Below are 14,462 nucleotides of genomic sequence, written 5' to 3'. Positions count from 1 at the left end.
TCTCTTTCTGTCCCAATAGTCTCACCTGTATTTTCTCACAACCTGGGGTATCATATACCTGAAACACGCCAGTGACTTAATAAGTTTTCATGCATATAACCTGTGCATCATTTAAAGAACATGCACATGGTATACATCTGTGTGGGTAAAAAGAGGGCAAATAGCAATGTCCCATCTCCCCTTAGTAATATCCTTGTTCCTGATCCTATTATTCCAAAAGCTCCGATTGCCCTCTGTTTCAGTGTAGGAAAAGAGTACTCTGTGATTATTTTTTTCGAGTCCTGGCAAGTAGGTTATGTACAGTGTGCGCTACGTGCATGAAAATATGCTAGCTTTTCAACACGAGGGGCCATATTGTAGTTGCAGTGGAAAGTTTGCTTAAGCCTGGTAGAGCTTCTCCATGACAAATGCTATGATGACTTCTGAAGTAGTTATTTGTATTCCGCTTCTTTGCCTTCTACGTTGGTGTTATGGCTCCCACAGGTATTTGCACAACGCTTGTCTTGCAAGTACTAAGAAAAATGTAAGGAACAAAAACTGTGGACCTGTGGAAACAAATCTTTACACATTACAAGTCACATAAAAGCTTTTAGAGGGATTGCTATATTCTCAGGAAATATGTTAACAGGAAAAGGACTTCTCTTTCCTAACTCTGCAAGTGCTGCACAAATAGCAGAGGGAGTTCTGTGATCGTGTGGCACATATATGACATGAAAGGATAACAAATCCAAGGTTTTCTGTATGGCCTTCACTTGTTCATGAAGTACTCACTTGCAAAGGATTAGTTTGAAAACACAAAGCTATAAGGTACCAGAAACAAATGCCAAGTGGATGAAGTTTTATGACCAAAGTAGAATCTAGATATACTCATAAATAAATGAGTTAAACATTTGTTTCTTTCATGACAAGCCCATAAACAGAATATTAAGCAGGTTAAAAAAACCCAGGAAATAAATCCAAATTAAAAGCTGTGCTTATTTCCATTGCCAAGGATTCAATATCCACTTTCAGTGCTACTACAAGCACGCTCCACTGCTGAGATTCATTGAAGTCACTCAAGGGGGAGTAGAGATAACTCCCACAGAATCTCTCTTCTCATTTTCTTCAATGATAGAAGACACATCACGGTGCCATCAAAATGCTTACCACTCCTACTTCAGTGCATGGAAAAATAAAGAGAACTACCCACAATCTCACAGATAGGCCACATTCAGTTCCCCTCTACTCAAACAAACTCTAAGAGACTAGAAATAATCGAATAGGTCGTTAGATGTTACTGCATTTAAAGACACCGTCTTCATTAGTGGGAGAGGGGGTTTGAAGTGCCCGCTCCCCAACAAACAGGCAGGGTATTAGTATTCTATGCCAGAGGCATCTACACTTTCAGAGGAAGATAAGGCACATACACAGGAACTCCATAGCTCATATACTGCCCTACAAAGAATATGGTCACCTGCTGCCAGGGGCTCAAGATCTGATGTTCATAATCCATTAGGATCTGGAGTTTTGGTTCAGGCCCCATGTCGTACTGCTGCCTAAATAAAAAGATGAGAAAACAGCTTTTTCCTCATCTTTAAAAAGATTTCTCTATTTGGAACATTGCCTCTATTTAGGTCACTTGAGAGGACAGTCATCATTGCTGTTTTCTGATTTATGTGAAGCTCTGTATTATACCAACTGTTAAATAAGTTCTGGGCAATCAATAAGTAATTAAAACAGAACTAATAGTTGGGACATAACTGAGAGTACAAAGTGCAGCTACAATCTAATTACTACAATTTGATCCAAAAAAGTATCCCTCTGGGCAGCAAAGTTTATTTATTGGTAGAGAGGCAGGCTTGTGGGGCACAGCTGCCAACAGACATGTTGGACACATGCTGAGCATCCTCACCCCTCCCAAAACCTGAACACTGCTTAATCTGCCCTCTGGACAGAGGGACAAAACTGGCTGTGCCAATTCCCTCAACATCCCTCATGTGCAGCTGCACATGGGCTCTCACTAAGGAGGGCTTCATATTACCTCAAATGCAACTTAGTGAGCAACGGTAAAATGACATCTGAAGGTCCATCTATTCACATCCAACCTGTAGAATCAAATATTCAGACCTCCTTTCACAAAGCTACATGACTCAACATGAAGATGTGCTATATTCTTAAACACAAAATTTGTTTGAAAATTTAGATCTGCTATAAGTAGGTGCTGAGGCCTCAGCAGGTTCATGAAGCCAGAGCCAGATGCACGACCAGGGCAGATGCCAAAATTCACAAGACCTGTTTGAGCAGGCAGATCAGTTTACCTCATTGTAAAGAAAAAGGAGCACATCAGATGATCTGCGATTGCAGTTGACTAGTTTTGGGGCAGGCTCTAGTATGAGAGAATTTGGGGTTTTCCCCTTTGCTGAGGCAAGAGAGCGTGCCTAAATGTTCTTTCCATCCCCTAATTAACAGTCTACCACATGCACTTGATTTATCATGAATCTGCCAGAAGCCATTAATCGTTATTGTTAACTGTACATTCAATTTTGTTCTCAGAGCAATTTTTCACTATATTTAACTTGCTTGTCCCTAAGAAAATTATAATATTTTAGAGGATTGCACAGAAGTTACAGCATTAACTTGATTAAACACCTGGTAGAGGACTGCGCCCACTGTGAAACTGAATACTAAGCGCAAATAAATTATGTTACTCATCCATTCCTCTGCAGAATTTTGTACTTTTTGAGACTTTAAATATATCTGTCACAATCAAGGAAAGATTAATACTTTCCTGGATGGAAAGCATTATTTTAATTTACTTGAAAAGGGACTCTATGCACATATAAAAAGGAACTTTCAGCTCAGTGTTGAAACTGAGGACAATTGTTTCTTCAAGCTTGATCTTTGCATAGATTATTATACGATATGGAAGCTAATTAGCCTTGGGCACATTTATGAACCTCTTTCCTAGATTCAGATTATAGGCATGATATTTCTGAAGCATGCATTGTTGCCTCGGTGAATCATACAAATGATAGGAAAAAATCCCTTTTGATTCTTATGTAATAAAAATACAAATTAAAAAAATATATCTTCATGAAAGACTTACTGTCAAAAGACTGGAAAATGTCAGTAAAACATATCACAGTACTGCCATTATGTATATCAGAAGGGACTCTAGCCTTCTCCCTCTGGGGACAGTCTGCTGTCTCAGATATTTTCTGCCTCTGCCAGAGAACAGCAGACTTGAGTGAGATGTTAAGCAGTGGAACCAAACCGTTCCTGCTTCATTTTCATTTATTGTTAATTCAAGAAGCTCGGCTGAGCAACAGTATACTTTCATTCTTGAATATTTCAACTCTTGCAGATGAGCAAAATGTGAAGTGAAAACAAAAAGTAGATGGTAACATCATCATCTCTTCTTTTTCCTCATTCCTTTTCTGATCGAATTTGCCATCCGCCCCTAGTAGCCTACGCCCTTGATTTATTTTAACTACATTCACCACTGCTCACTTTCAGCCAAATACTCCTGTCTCTGAGAGATACGGAGTGCTGTTACCCACATCCTGTGATGGCTAAAAGCAGAACTCTATCATTCTCTTTTGACTGGCACTCACACTCACTTCAGCTTCCATTTAAAGACATCCTATTTGGTATAACCAGTTTTGTGAACATTGCAAATCTCATCCTTAAATTAGAGTCTTTACCATCTGGCCTCCTGAGTACCCTGTCTCTCAATTGCTTAGCAGCAACACTTCTACCTTGTTCTATATCATTATGTATCAGCTTAATTTCATAAATGACTCTAGCACACGACCTGTGGACCCAATCACGCAATTCAGCTCCTCTGCACGCTGTAGAGATCCCAGAGAGAATCACAGAAGTGTAGCAGTGCTGTGGGACATGAACTGCGATACTGGAGCACATGCATACAGAATAAATTAAGGTAGAGTGTCCTTAGAGATGCAGTCAGGATGCTTTAAGGGCTAGAATTAGTGATCATATGATAAAGAGAGAGAAAAAGAGAAAAAGGTGGGGGGGGAGAGAACAAAAAAGAAAGAGGTAGAAAGGGAGGTAAGGAGATGAAATATTTTTTTAGTTATGCAGTATAAGCAATGCTACTAATAAATATTGCATCTTAATTGGTATGATTTTTAATGTAACTTACCGTCGATGGCCAATTTGAGATCAGTCAGTGTAGTTCGAACTCTTGATATAACATTTTGCATGCGGTCAATTTCTTGACGGAGAAATATGTTCATGGGTTCAACAGCTCCCATCTTTTGAAGCTGGGCTTTCACCTAAACAACAATAGTGCAACAATTATAAAATTTAATCTCCCGTTTCCCGTGAAATAATTTTTGAAAGCAAAAGGATGTTTTTTCAATTGTATCACATAATTCCTGAGAAAATAAACTTTTATGTAACAGATGGCCAAGCAACTCCTGTGCCAACTGTAAGATTTAGCACAGTGTGACTCCTTATCTTACCAAAAGGAGCTCCTCCATCATTTTAAGGAGGGAAAGTTCCCTCTTTTTGAAGGGACACAGCAGTTCCTTCTGTCCTTGTTAGGCTGCAGGGTCTCAGATCTTAAAAAAAAAACAACCCATGTGCTATACAAAAGCATGTTCGATGGTAACTTCTTCAGATTTCCAAATTGTGCTAGGTGAACTTTCTCACCTCTTCTTGCCCTGCTGAGTTGAAATAATGCTACAAATGGAGTTCGACTTAACAAGCACAAAGATAGATAAAAGCTGCTACTTCCAATAGCACGTGACTCACTCATAAGACAAGGTGCTCAAGGATGTATTACAAGAGAGGCAACATTGCCAGGAGTAATATAGATACCACAGAATTCTGTTACACCATTACATGCACCATTTTGTACGTAGAAGCTTTGGGCCTTCTTAATTTTTAAGGATAATTGTTTCAATCATATTCAACAGAGAACATTTTCAAAATGGAATTAGTTGTCTATGTTACTGAAGGACACATCACAGCAACAGTAGCAAAAGCATTCCCTGTCTCGCTTCAGCATATGATGCATATACAGTATGCTTCAGATATAGACTGTATGTTCCCTGTATATCAAAGATGACTGTATACAACAGTGCATGAGAGAGGATTTAGTGTCACCAGCAGAAATCATGGTGCCTATACCTCACGTAGTACCAGAATTCTTGATTTTCAAGGCTTTCAAGTGTTTTTCCCCACTATGACTCGGCTTTCAGAAAGCCAATGGACTTCTCTTTGTACTCGCCACCACTCAGCCACATGCATCGTCTTTCACACGGAAGCAGCCTGAACCCTGACCTTTGCCATATTCACTCCTTCCCTCTGCAAGGAAACTCTGGAACCAAAAACAGATCACAAACGGTAAAATAAGATCCTAAATCCAGACACCTATCTGTCCATTAATTTATCATAAAAGAGCTGAACCTTATGATCAGTTTGCTAAAATAATTTAAGAGCTTATTTTGAGCTTACTAACAACAGGTGAAGAAAGAGTTAGAAAGTCTATTCTTTCAAAGAGCAGAATATCACTGCAATTCTACTGCAGCCAAGTAGAAGCCACAAGATTTCATATAATGCGTGCTATTTCATCAAGGCCAGAATTCCACTGGATTTTGCTTTGTGTTTTTCCAGATGTATTCATATATCTCATGGTATACATTACTATGTATACTATACATTATACACACATAGTAAACATTACTAAAGATCTTATTATTACACTAAAATAGCAAGTTTCTGCAAGATGAATATAATATAGCAGATGAGTAGTTATAATTGCTGGTATAAATGAATAAATGCTTTGACAATTTCCATTTCTCAAGTTTCAGCTCCAAGCCCAATAAAATACTCTTTTCAACTTTATATGCTATGCTCCTCGGGAGACAGTTATCAGCAAGGTTATTCACCATATTTTAATCACAAGGACCCATGAGTTTGTCAGACAGAATGTCCAAGAAATAGGTGCCAGCCAATTATGCTAATGCTTTGCAGTGTGACAGTTCATTTTACAGACTGAGTTAATGTGTTTCTTTCTGTAAAAGAGAAAAAACTACTAAAATCAACTATCATGAGACTAGAGCTGAGATAATAAACTCTTTTTGGATAAGTTACACAATGAAGTATTCTGATTTTTTTTCATACAAAACCCAGGGAAAGCTTCTGCTTTCTGAAAATTTCACAGGAGTTGATAATTCTCCCTCTTGCCAAAAAAGCAAATAAAAGTTTGATTATTTTTTTCCCCAGTATATTTAGAAGTCTAGTGCATGCCACTAATAAGAAAGGAGTTATACAGAATACAGTCCATGCATTTTATCCTTTAAATAAGAAATACACATTTTTCTAGTCTACAAAGTACGTGTTGCTTTTGAGGATGATCTAGAGGAAGAATTTCTCCTGTTTGAGGAAAATTGTATGGAAGATATCATTAAAGGTGTTATTTTCCAAAATATTGATATTTATGAATCTACAAAGAGAAGATGAAATAAATATTCTAAATTATTACTGTACTGATAAATGTACAATTTGTTTAACTGGTGAATTCACAGGTTTTAAACATTCTTCTAATTTGTTTTCATGTACCTACAAAAATACCTGTAATGGTTTGAATAATGGAGTGAACCAATAACGCAGAAATTTGTTAATCAATCCTAGATCTGTTCACAGCTCCCACCCTGGAGCACCAACCATAACTGATAAAAAACTGAAAAAAATTACATACTTCCTACTGTATTGTATACAAATCAATTCTTATCTGCAGTGAGATTTACTAGGTATAACATAGTGCCTTTCTTGCCGTTAAGATTAGTTTTAAATACCAGCTCTGAGGTATGATTGACTGGTTTTGTATTAGAATTCTTATCAAGCAATCAGATTACTTACTTCCAGTGCTGTATTTATTATGACATAAAGAGATGGATCCCAACTGACAGAAAAAAACCTCAAAAGACAAAACTCACTAACCAAAATAGCCTTTCTGAGATTAATATACTAATTCCATAAAGCCCACTTACAATATCTCCTTTTCATTATGCAAACAGCTGTCATCTAATATAAAACAAGGTGATTTAAGAAAGGAACAACTAAAATCACAATCTTAATAGCTTTGTCTACATGATTTTGCAATGCACATCTCTAGTGTGTCAGGTTCCTCTATCCACATTTATTAGCTGTCCTCAGGTACCCAACTCCTTTGTCACCACATGCTTTACAGGACATTCAGCAGAAAAGCAGTTGCTGAACTCATGTCATTTAATGATCAGTGATCAAGTTATTGTAGTAGTAACTGCCTATCATTTTCAGTAAATGCTATCATTTTCAATTAGTCTTGCCTACTTGCTATACCCTTTGTCAGCAGAAATGGGAAGTCTATCATTCTGTGAGATGGTCTAAATAAGAAAGACAAGCTCAGGCCATGTCCGAGTCAAAGCTCTTTTGAAGTGCTTTGAAAAGCATCTGACAGGGTTGGTAAGTAAACCAGAGACACCTTGAAAAGTATGTGTTAGTGTTTCAGTTCAGACCCAGAATTTTTTTTTGTAGCAAAAAATCTATGCTGAAATGTAGACTCCAGGCGCACAAACTGGCTTAGCCTCAAATTAATCTAACCCAAAAGGTATGCTTCAGGGAGACTAACGTACTCGTTAACGTACCACTAATGGGTGTTCAGCCTACAGGCCAGACTAGAGTTAGACCAAAGTAAATTCCCCAGTAAAACAGCTAATGCAGGCCTGTCATCCCCTGATGAGCTCCAATTCCCATGCAATACGTGCCAATGTAGTCATAGCCTTAGCAGAAGATAAGGTGAAATCAATACTACCAAAAAATTTTAAGGGAAAAAACTACTGCTACTTGTGTTAAAAGCCAACCTCCAATAAAGTGCAGTGTCTTTGGAATGTCTCTATGTCTATTCCCTAGCAAGCTGTTTTTCAAGCTGCAAGGATCATTTTCATTATAAACCTCTGTGTGTGACAGGCTGACATTCATTCTGGCATCTATCTTCACTCACATGGACTGACTGGACCTAATCATTTTACCACTAATCTCTCTGCTACCTGTGAGGCAAGACCCAGAAGCAAAAAAGGTTATGAAAGCAGAACGTTTAAGCCGCCTCTGCCTGTGGAGTGAGAAAAATGAAGACAGTTTTAGGTCAGGAGGAAGGTTTATTTTGCTTTTCTGTCACCTGTGTCAAGCTGTGGTCTGATAAAGCATGCAAAGGTGACTGGTTTTGTTTATAGTCTTTTGGGTGGACATTGAGTCAGCTATTTGACTGGCGGGAGGAAGCACTACAAGAGAACAGCAAAAGAAGCAGCATATATCGTGGGGCAAAACGGTTGCCCTTTTGAAAGTCGCTGGTTCCAAAGTCATTACCAAAGCACAATAATTGAGAAATGAAGGCCTCTGTGTGACAGCCTGAATTTTCTCTGGATTCACAACGTATCAAGAGAAAGTACAATCTGGAGCTCTGAATGTCAGCAAATAATTGGTTTCAGTACCGTCCGTCCCTAACCTAGTCTGATCAAATTCACTCCACACTTTCTAAAGGGAGCCACAAGAACTGATCAAAGATAGCAAAGGCACCTGCCACTTTCCCCGAAGAGTATTTGCTTTCAATTACCTTCGTTTCCTAATTTTTTTGTTCCTTTTCTCCACTGATAGTATCTTTCTAACTTGATTTCCAAAGACTACCACATTGTGGCTTTATTGGAGCACAATATTCTTCTAAAAGCAAACTCAAGCTGCACTGCTAGGACTAATGAATGCTTTTCTTTTTACTGCTCTTAATCAATGAGGCATGCATAGGAACTCTTTTTGACACATTCCCTCAGTCTCTTACAATTTAGTATATTAATTTTATTTGTTTCAGGATTGTTAAACTTATCTAGTAGGTAATAATGTCCTTAATATAGGTAATAATGTCCTGAATGACCAAATGTTGACTTAAATTGACAAACAACAGAACTCATCTCATTCCCTTTTTTCAGACATCACAGGAAGTAATTACATAATCCATTTCACTCCTTATACTTGCAAGCTTCATTTCATTTCCTTATTGTATTGTAGCTTCTGCTAAATTCTGTTGCGTCTTCCCTCAGAGAACATCCCATCTTTTCTGCTCTAATGAAATTCTTGGTTATGTGTTAGTGAACATAATCTTTTTTTTTTTCTTTTTTTGTCAGTTTATGCAAACTTTCATTTAAAAAATGTGGCTTTCTATACAGCTTACTTCTAGCATCTCCACCCTACTTCTACCATCTCCACCCCTTCTAAGGGGTTCCAGAATAACAGAGCTTCAGTTCAGATGAGAAACACTTTTGATAAAGATTTTTTTCTTATTGTGTGGAGGTGGCCACACTCCTGGCCCATAAACAACTGCAGCGAAGAGGTGGAACTTGGCAGAAAATGGCAGAAAAGGGAAATTCCCCTGAAACAAAGAAAGCATTGGTAAAGACCCAAATGAGTTCTAAGAGCTAGAGAATGCGAGAAAGGGTAAATCCATTAGGCAACATGAAAAAGGAAATATTGAAGAGTCAGGAACTGCAAGAAATAATGCCAAATCTCATAACACTGCAGAATTAAAGTCTGAAGTTGTAGTGCAGCTGACACAGCCAAGAGATATACGGAGGAACACATTATTACCAATAACAAACTGTTGGAAAATGACCAGAGGATGCTCCCTAGATACTCAGAGCAAAGGAATGACTACCATAATACAGAAACATAGTGTAATTTTTGGGTGGTTCTGTGGAAAATTACCAAGTCGTCCATCAGTAATGTGGACTGAAGAAACAGCGCATAAATAGGGTGGTGTGATTAATCAGAGAAGCGCAATTCACAGATCAAGATGTACAGAGCCTGCGAAAACCAGAAACCACCAGGAAGAGGTGGTATCTACACTTATTGATAAGAGAATGAAACAAATTTATATCCTGAGCTCAAAAAACATTTACAAGAAATACAGAGAGAAAAGGTAGATCCAACAGGACATCCTCTGACTGTGCCTGTAAGAGCAAAGTGGAGGGAGACACAGGGAGCAAGCTAACGCGAAAGTATTAAATACTGGTTTATCCTGTACAAACATGAATCTCCTTACTTGAATCATAAGAGAATAGCTGTCAAGCAAATTGAAGCAAAAGAGGTTTTCTTGAAGCTCAGAGAAGATGTCAGAGAAGTGGTACAGAAGCAAAAAACTATCTAATTGTGAGCATCATTATAAAAATGATTGCTTATAAGAAAACAAAAACCTGCATGTATGATTGGCAGATCAGGAGAAAAGATAATAGCTTGTCATACTCCTGGATGATGAGTGAAACAGCAATGAAAACAATTGGTGATGATTTTTTTTAATACAGTCACATCAAAAAGTATGTATTGTACCCAAATACAGGAGTAAAATAGAAACCAGTTAAGAACGCAGGGTGGAACTTCCAAAATAAACCCTTCAGACTCCTTGTCCTTAACTACAGCTCCTGGCTCCATAACTGGTTGTCTCGAAAGCTAAGACACTCGAGGAAGTCACTGAAAAGACGAGGCCTACTCTATGTGTGTTTTTTGTGGATAACCTGAGTGAAAAAAACAAGAAGGAATGAGACTGAATGAGACCAAGATTAAACAGAAGAAATGCCAGAGAAAAACACTATTTGTTCAAACCATTTAGAACTGAAATTTCGATTAAAAAAGTTTGTGTGCATTTTACAAGACTAAAAGTCACTGCACAGATTTCCCAGGGGTAAAGTCTGAGGGCAAGAATACTCTCTGGTTACAATATAAAGTCCAGTACTATTAATGTCTTCCAAGTATTACAAATTCTTCATGAGGAAAAAAGTTGGCAGTTTAACAAGGGAATGAAGAAATAATCCTTTGGAGGATTTAGCAAATATATTGAAAAAAAAATAGCTCAATACACATATTACAAATATGGCAAAACCATATATGCTACTCAGGCATTCAGTATTCTATTGCTATTGCAAATTGAAAAAAAAAAAATTCTAAGGAGATGAATAAAACTAGAAGATACTTGTTCCATGAAAAAGCTTTACTCTGATAGGAAGGATAAGGGAAAAGGACTGAGAACAATCCAAGGTGTAGAACCAAGGTGTAAATTATTAAATTTATTAAATTAGTAATTAAGTGTTACTAATTATTATACTTACTATATTTCATTTTATTTGCTATTTAGAATATCTATTTACTATTAAATAATAACGTGAAAAATAGAAGACTGACTCCATTCCAAATCAAATTCTACAAATAAATTATTTATATACTATTGCTGGGAATCACTTGATAAGCAGGTGACAAAAACAGAGAGATGCAAGTAGGCATGGATAGATGGAAAAATAACTATATGGAGAAATCTGTTAGGAAACCTCACCTAAAAAAAAGTTGCAAATTGTAAGTAAGTAAGTAGCTTGCCAAGAGGGGAATGAAAAGAGAAGTTCTGAGTTCAATTATGAGAGCACAGAAGAGGCTTTTTATTCAAGACATGAGATGAATAGTAGAATGGAAGACAGGAAATATTGCCGGGGCCCCAAGACACTCAAGGTTGTTGAGTTAGGTTGTAACCTAAGTGGACATTCTAAGTTGGCCAGAGAGGAAAATAAAGTACAACATAACAAGCTGCAATACTGCATACTGGGCAGTCTACAAGCTTGGAGTGCAACCAGGTGAAAAAAGCACTGTCAGTGCAAACCAGAATTGTAAATAATGATATTGTGGAAATGAGGGCTTTTCAACAGTTATGTTGAAACACATGTTCATGAAACACATGGCAAGACACCAGATCCTACTTACAAACTGATGCAAGAGTGCTTTATGCTGGATTTTTCCGTTTAATGAGACTTAATAAAAAATGCAAAGGATTGACAAATACACCTGTTAGAGCTCAAACTCCAAAAAATCTGGGGCATGAAAAGCTCAGTGGTAAAATCCACTATACATAATGCTGGTATCATAATATGAGTAGGTAAATTGAAAGTTCTAACCACTATAAGATCACTGATCCTTCAAGAAAGAGGCATCAGTATCCCTCTCTAAGCTACTAAGGAGGGCAAGAACTTTCTGAAGTCTCTAATGGCTGTTCAGAGTTAAGGTGACTAATTAAGTAGACTATAGCATTTGAAATACATGTTTCTGATGCAGGAACATTTTAAATAATAAACCAAATCAGACTTATAAAACACTATCCATAATTTTAAGACCTTTTCAAAACACATGCCAGTTAAATTTAAGAAGCACAATAAAACTCATAAAACATACACATACATAAAACATCTGTGTCTATAAAGCAGCATATACCTCATGAAGGTTATAATCTGGAGGTAACTTCTCTAGCATCTCATCAGCAAGACGCTGCACCACTGCTTCTCGGGTTTCCCCTCCTCCGGTGCTGCTGTCTTTGGGCTGGATGCTCACTATTGTACTTAATGTCTCATTAGCCAGGTTAGTCTGGTAAGTTATATCCGCATTACGGTGAAGTCCAAATACCTTGAAGTAAAAGGGGAAAAAATAGGAATAGAAAATGCAAATATATCAATGAAAGAATCCATTAAAATGTAAAAACAAGGAAGAAGATCCTCAGCTCTAAAAAACAATAGATGGGAATAGGTCAGTGGAAGTACACTCATTTAACTTGCCAAGGACCAAGACTAACTTACACCAAAACATTAACACAGGCTGCATATACAATGGCATTTTCATTCATATAAGTGGGGTTTTTTTAACTGATCTTCCGATTATCTTCACATAGCAGGCTTTGGATCATGCTGTGGAGTGCTGTCAGGGGGTACAAACTTATTTCTTTCCACTAGATCAGACTAGAGCTTGTTGGAAACATGTCATATGGGAGCTCTGACCCCTCCCCACTAGCTCTTTGTCTCTACAGATCTACTGCTTACTGTACTCGCTCAAGTTGATGCCCCTAATAATCAGACCCATTGCCATTTCTAACACATTTTGTTTTACTCAGTCTCTTAGGTTTATAAAGGATGCAGCACAGTGAATAAAACACTGCCCATATTCAAAGTACGTAAAGATTTTATGACTGGTAATATATTCCGCGTATTTTATGGTTTAGCTATTTTTGGTTTAGGTCTCCCACTCCTTACTTCCCCTTCTTCTGAAATGGAATTAGAATTATTTTATTTAAGATACAGCTAGGACAGAATTACTGCAAAGCTGCCCTTTGTCTGAATGATAATAGCTTACTCAGAAAATTCCGCTGAAATATCAGTAAGTCTGTAACTGTCAGGTTGACAACTGCAACTCTTTTCCAGGAGGAATTGTACTGTGACTTATTTCACAAGCCCTCATTTAATTATAGCTATTAACTGTCTCTTACAAACTTTGAACCACTGATCCAACAATGAGGAAGTCTTGCCCTCAAACTGAGCACCAAAGTCAAGCAATTTTCCATTTCTCATTTTTCACGTTTTCATATTTTATATTTTACGTGTTTTTCATATTTTACATATTCTACATTTACTCTGGTCCTATGTTTTTATGCAAGTGATGTATGAAGGAATAAGAACAAAGAAACCATAGTAAAGCAGTTGGTGGACCAGTGTCCTGCATGTCCTGTAAATTAATCAAGCAGCCAAATTTCTCATTCTTTTTGATCCAAAATATCTGGGAATTTTGATTTAAAAAGGGATGTTGGAGTCTGTCTTTTGGGTTTTTTTAGCCTGATAAATCCTCAAAACCAATTGCTAAAGCTTTATACCCCTCTGAAATCAAAGTCATTTTCAAAGGGATTGCTGAGTTCAATAGTCCTCTTCAGATGTCAGTGTTTATTCTCATCAGAAGTTGAAATTTTATGAAAAGAGCAAGGATACAGCAATCAGACTTATTCAGTCTTTCTTTCTTAACCAAAAATGGAAAGAGGAGGAAACAAAGATACACTGTTTTGACTAGCACAATATCCTCTGTGGAAGAAAGAAGACTGGGAGCTTAAAAGGTTAAAGGTTTCCATGAGCAATTTTGACAAATTTTGGAATGACAGAATAAAGTCATAGCTTTCCTCCTAACCTGTGAAAATGTGAAGGAGAAAAAGATGTTTGTATTCCCGAACTTGATCCTATTTACATAAAAGTCAAAGGTAAAATTCCCCTACATCAAACCATACATACAGATTTTTTACAGGCAACAAAATACTTTAAAAATACATTGCAGCATTGTGAGATAGGTTCCCAAGTGCTTAGAAAAGCCGATCCATGAAAGAAGCACCTGAAATCTGATAGAGTCAAGGTTCATATGCTGACAGGAACCTCTTCATGAGCTGGGCTCAAAAGGATCCCACTGGTGCGTTATCATGGCTGCATTTACCCTTATTTGGAAAAGGTACATCATTGCTAGCACAAATACCCTTGCATTCTGCTTTTACTACCTTCAGAGATTCAAAACTTCAAGTTTATTTTATAACCTTGGAATCTTCTTGCCCTCTTAGCCAGCACATTATCAGTAACAGAAAACTATTTTTT

At 37.4% G+C, this 14,462-nt stretch overlaps 1 protein-coding gene and 1 long non-coding RNA gene across 2 annotated transcripts in view; one reads left to right on the top strand and one right to left on the bottom strand.

Moving 5' to 3' along the window:
* Positions 1–14,462, bottom strand: part of LOC128905824 (dynein axonemal heavy chain 5-like) — a 168,395-nt gene that overhangs the window by 12,627 nt on the left and 141,306 nt on the right. Inside the window, exons 72-73 of the mRNA XM_054192389.1 lie at positions 12,283–12,471; positions 4,145–4,277 (exon numbers count right to left, since the gene is read on the bottom strand). Coding sequence (XP_054048364.1) covers positions 4,145–4,277; positions 12,283–12,471 — 322 coding nt within the window. The remainder of the gene's footprint in view (positions 1–4,144; positions 4,278–12,282; positions 12,472–14,462) is intronic.
* The window catches only part of LOC128905826 (uncharacterized), a 34,651-nt gene that overhangs the window by 6,554 nt on the left and 13,635 nt on the right, over positions 1–14,462 (top strand). The gene's annotated exons all lie outside the window — the stretch shown is intronic.

The sequence above is a fragment of the Rissa tridactyla genome, chromosome 2 (genome assembly GCF_028500815.1).
Source record: "Rissa tridactyla isolate bRisTri1 chromosome 2, bRisTri1.patW.cur.20221130, whole genome shotgun sequence".
Classification (NCBI taxonomy): Eukaryota; Metazoa; Chordata; class Aves; order Charadriiformes; family Laridae; genus Rissa; species Rissa tridactyla.
Note: the sequence above shows the minus strand (reverse complement) of the source record. Positions and strands in the feature narration are given on the sequence as shown.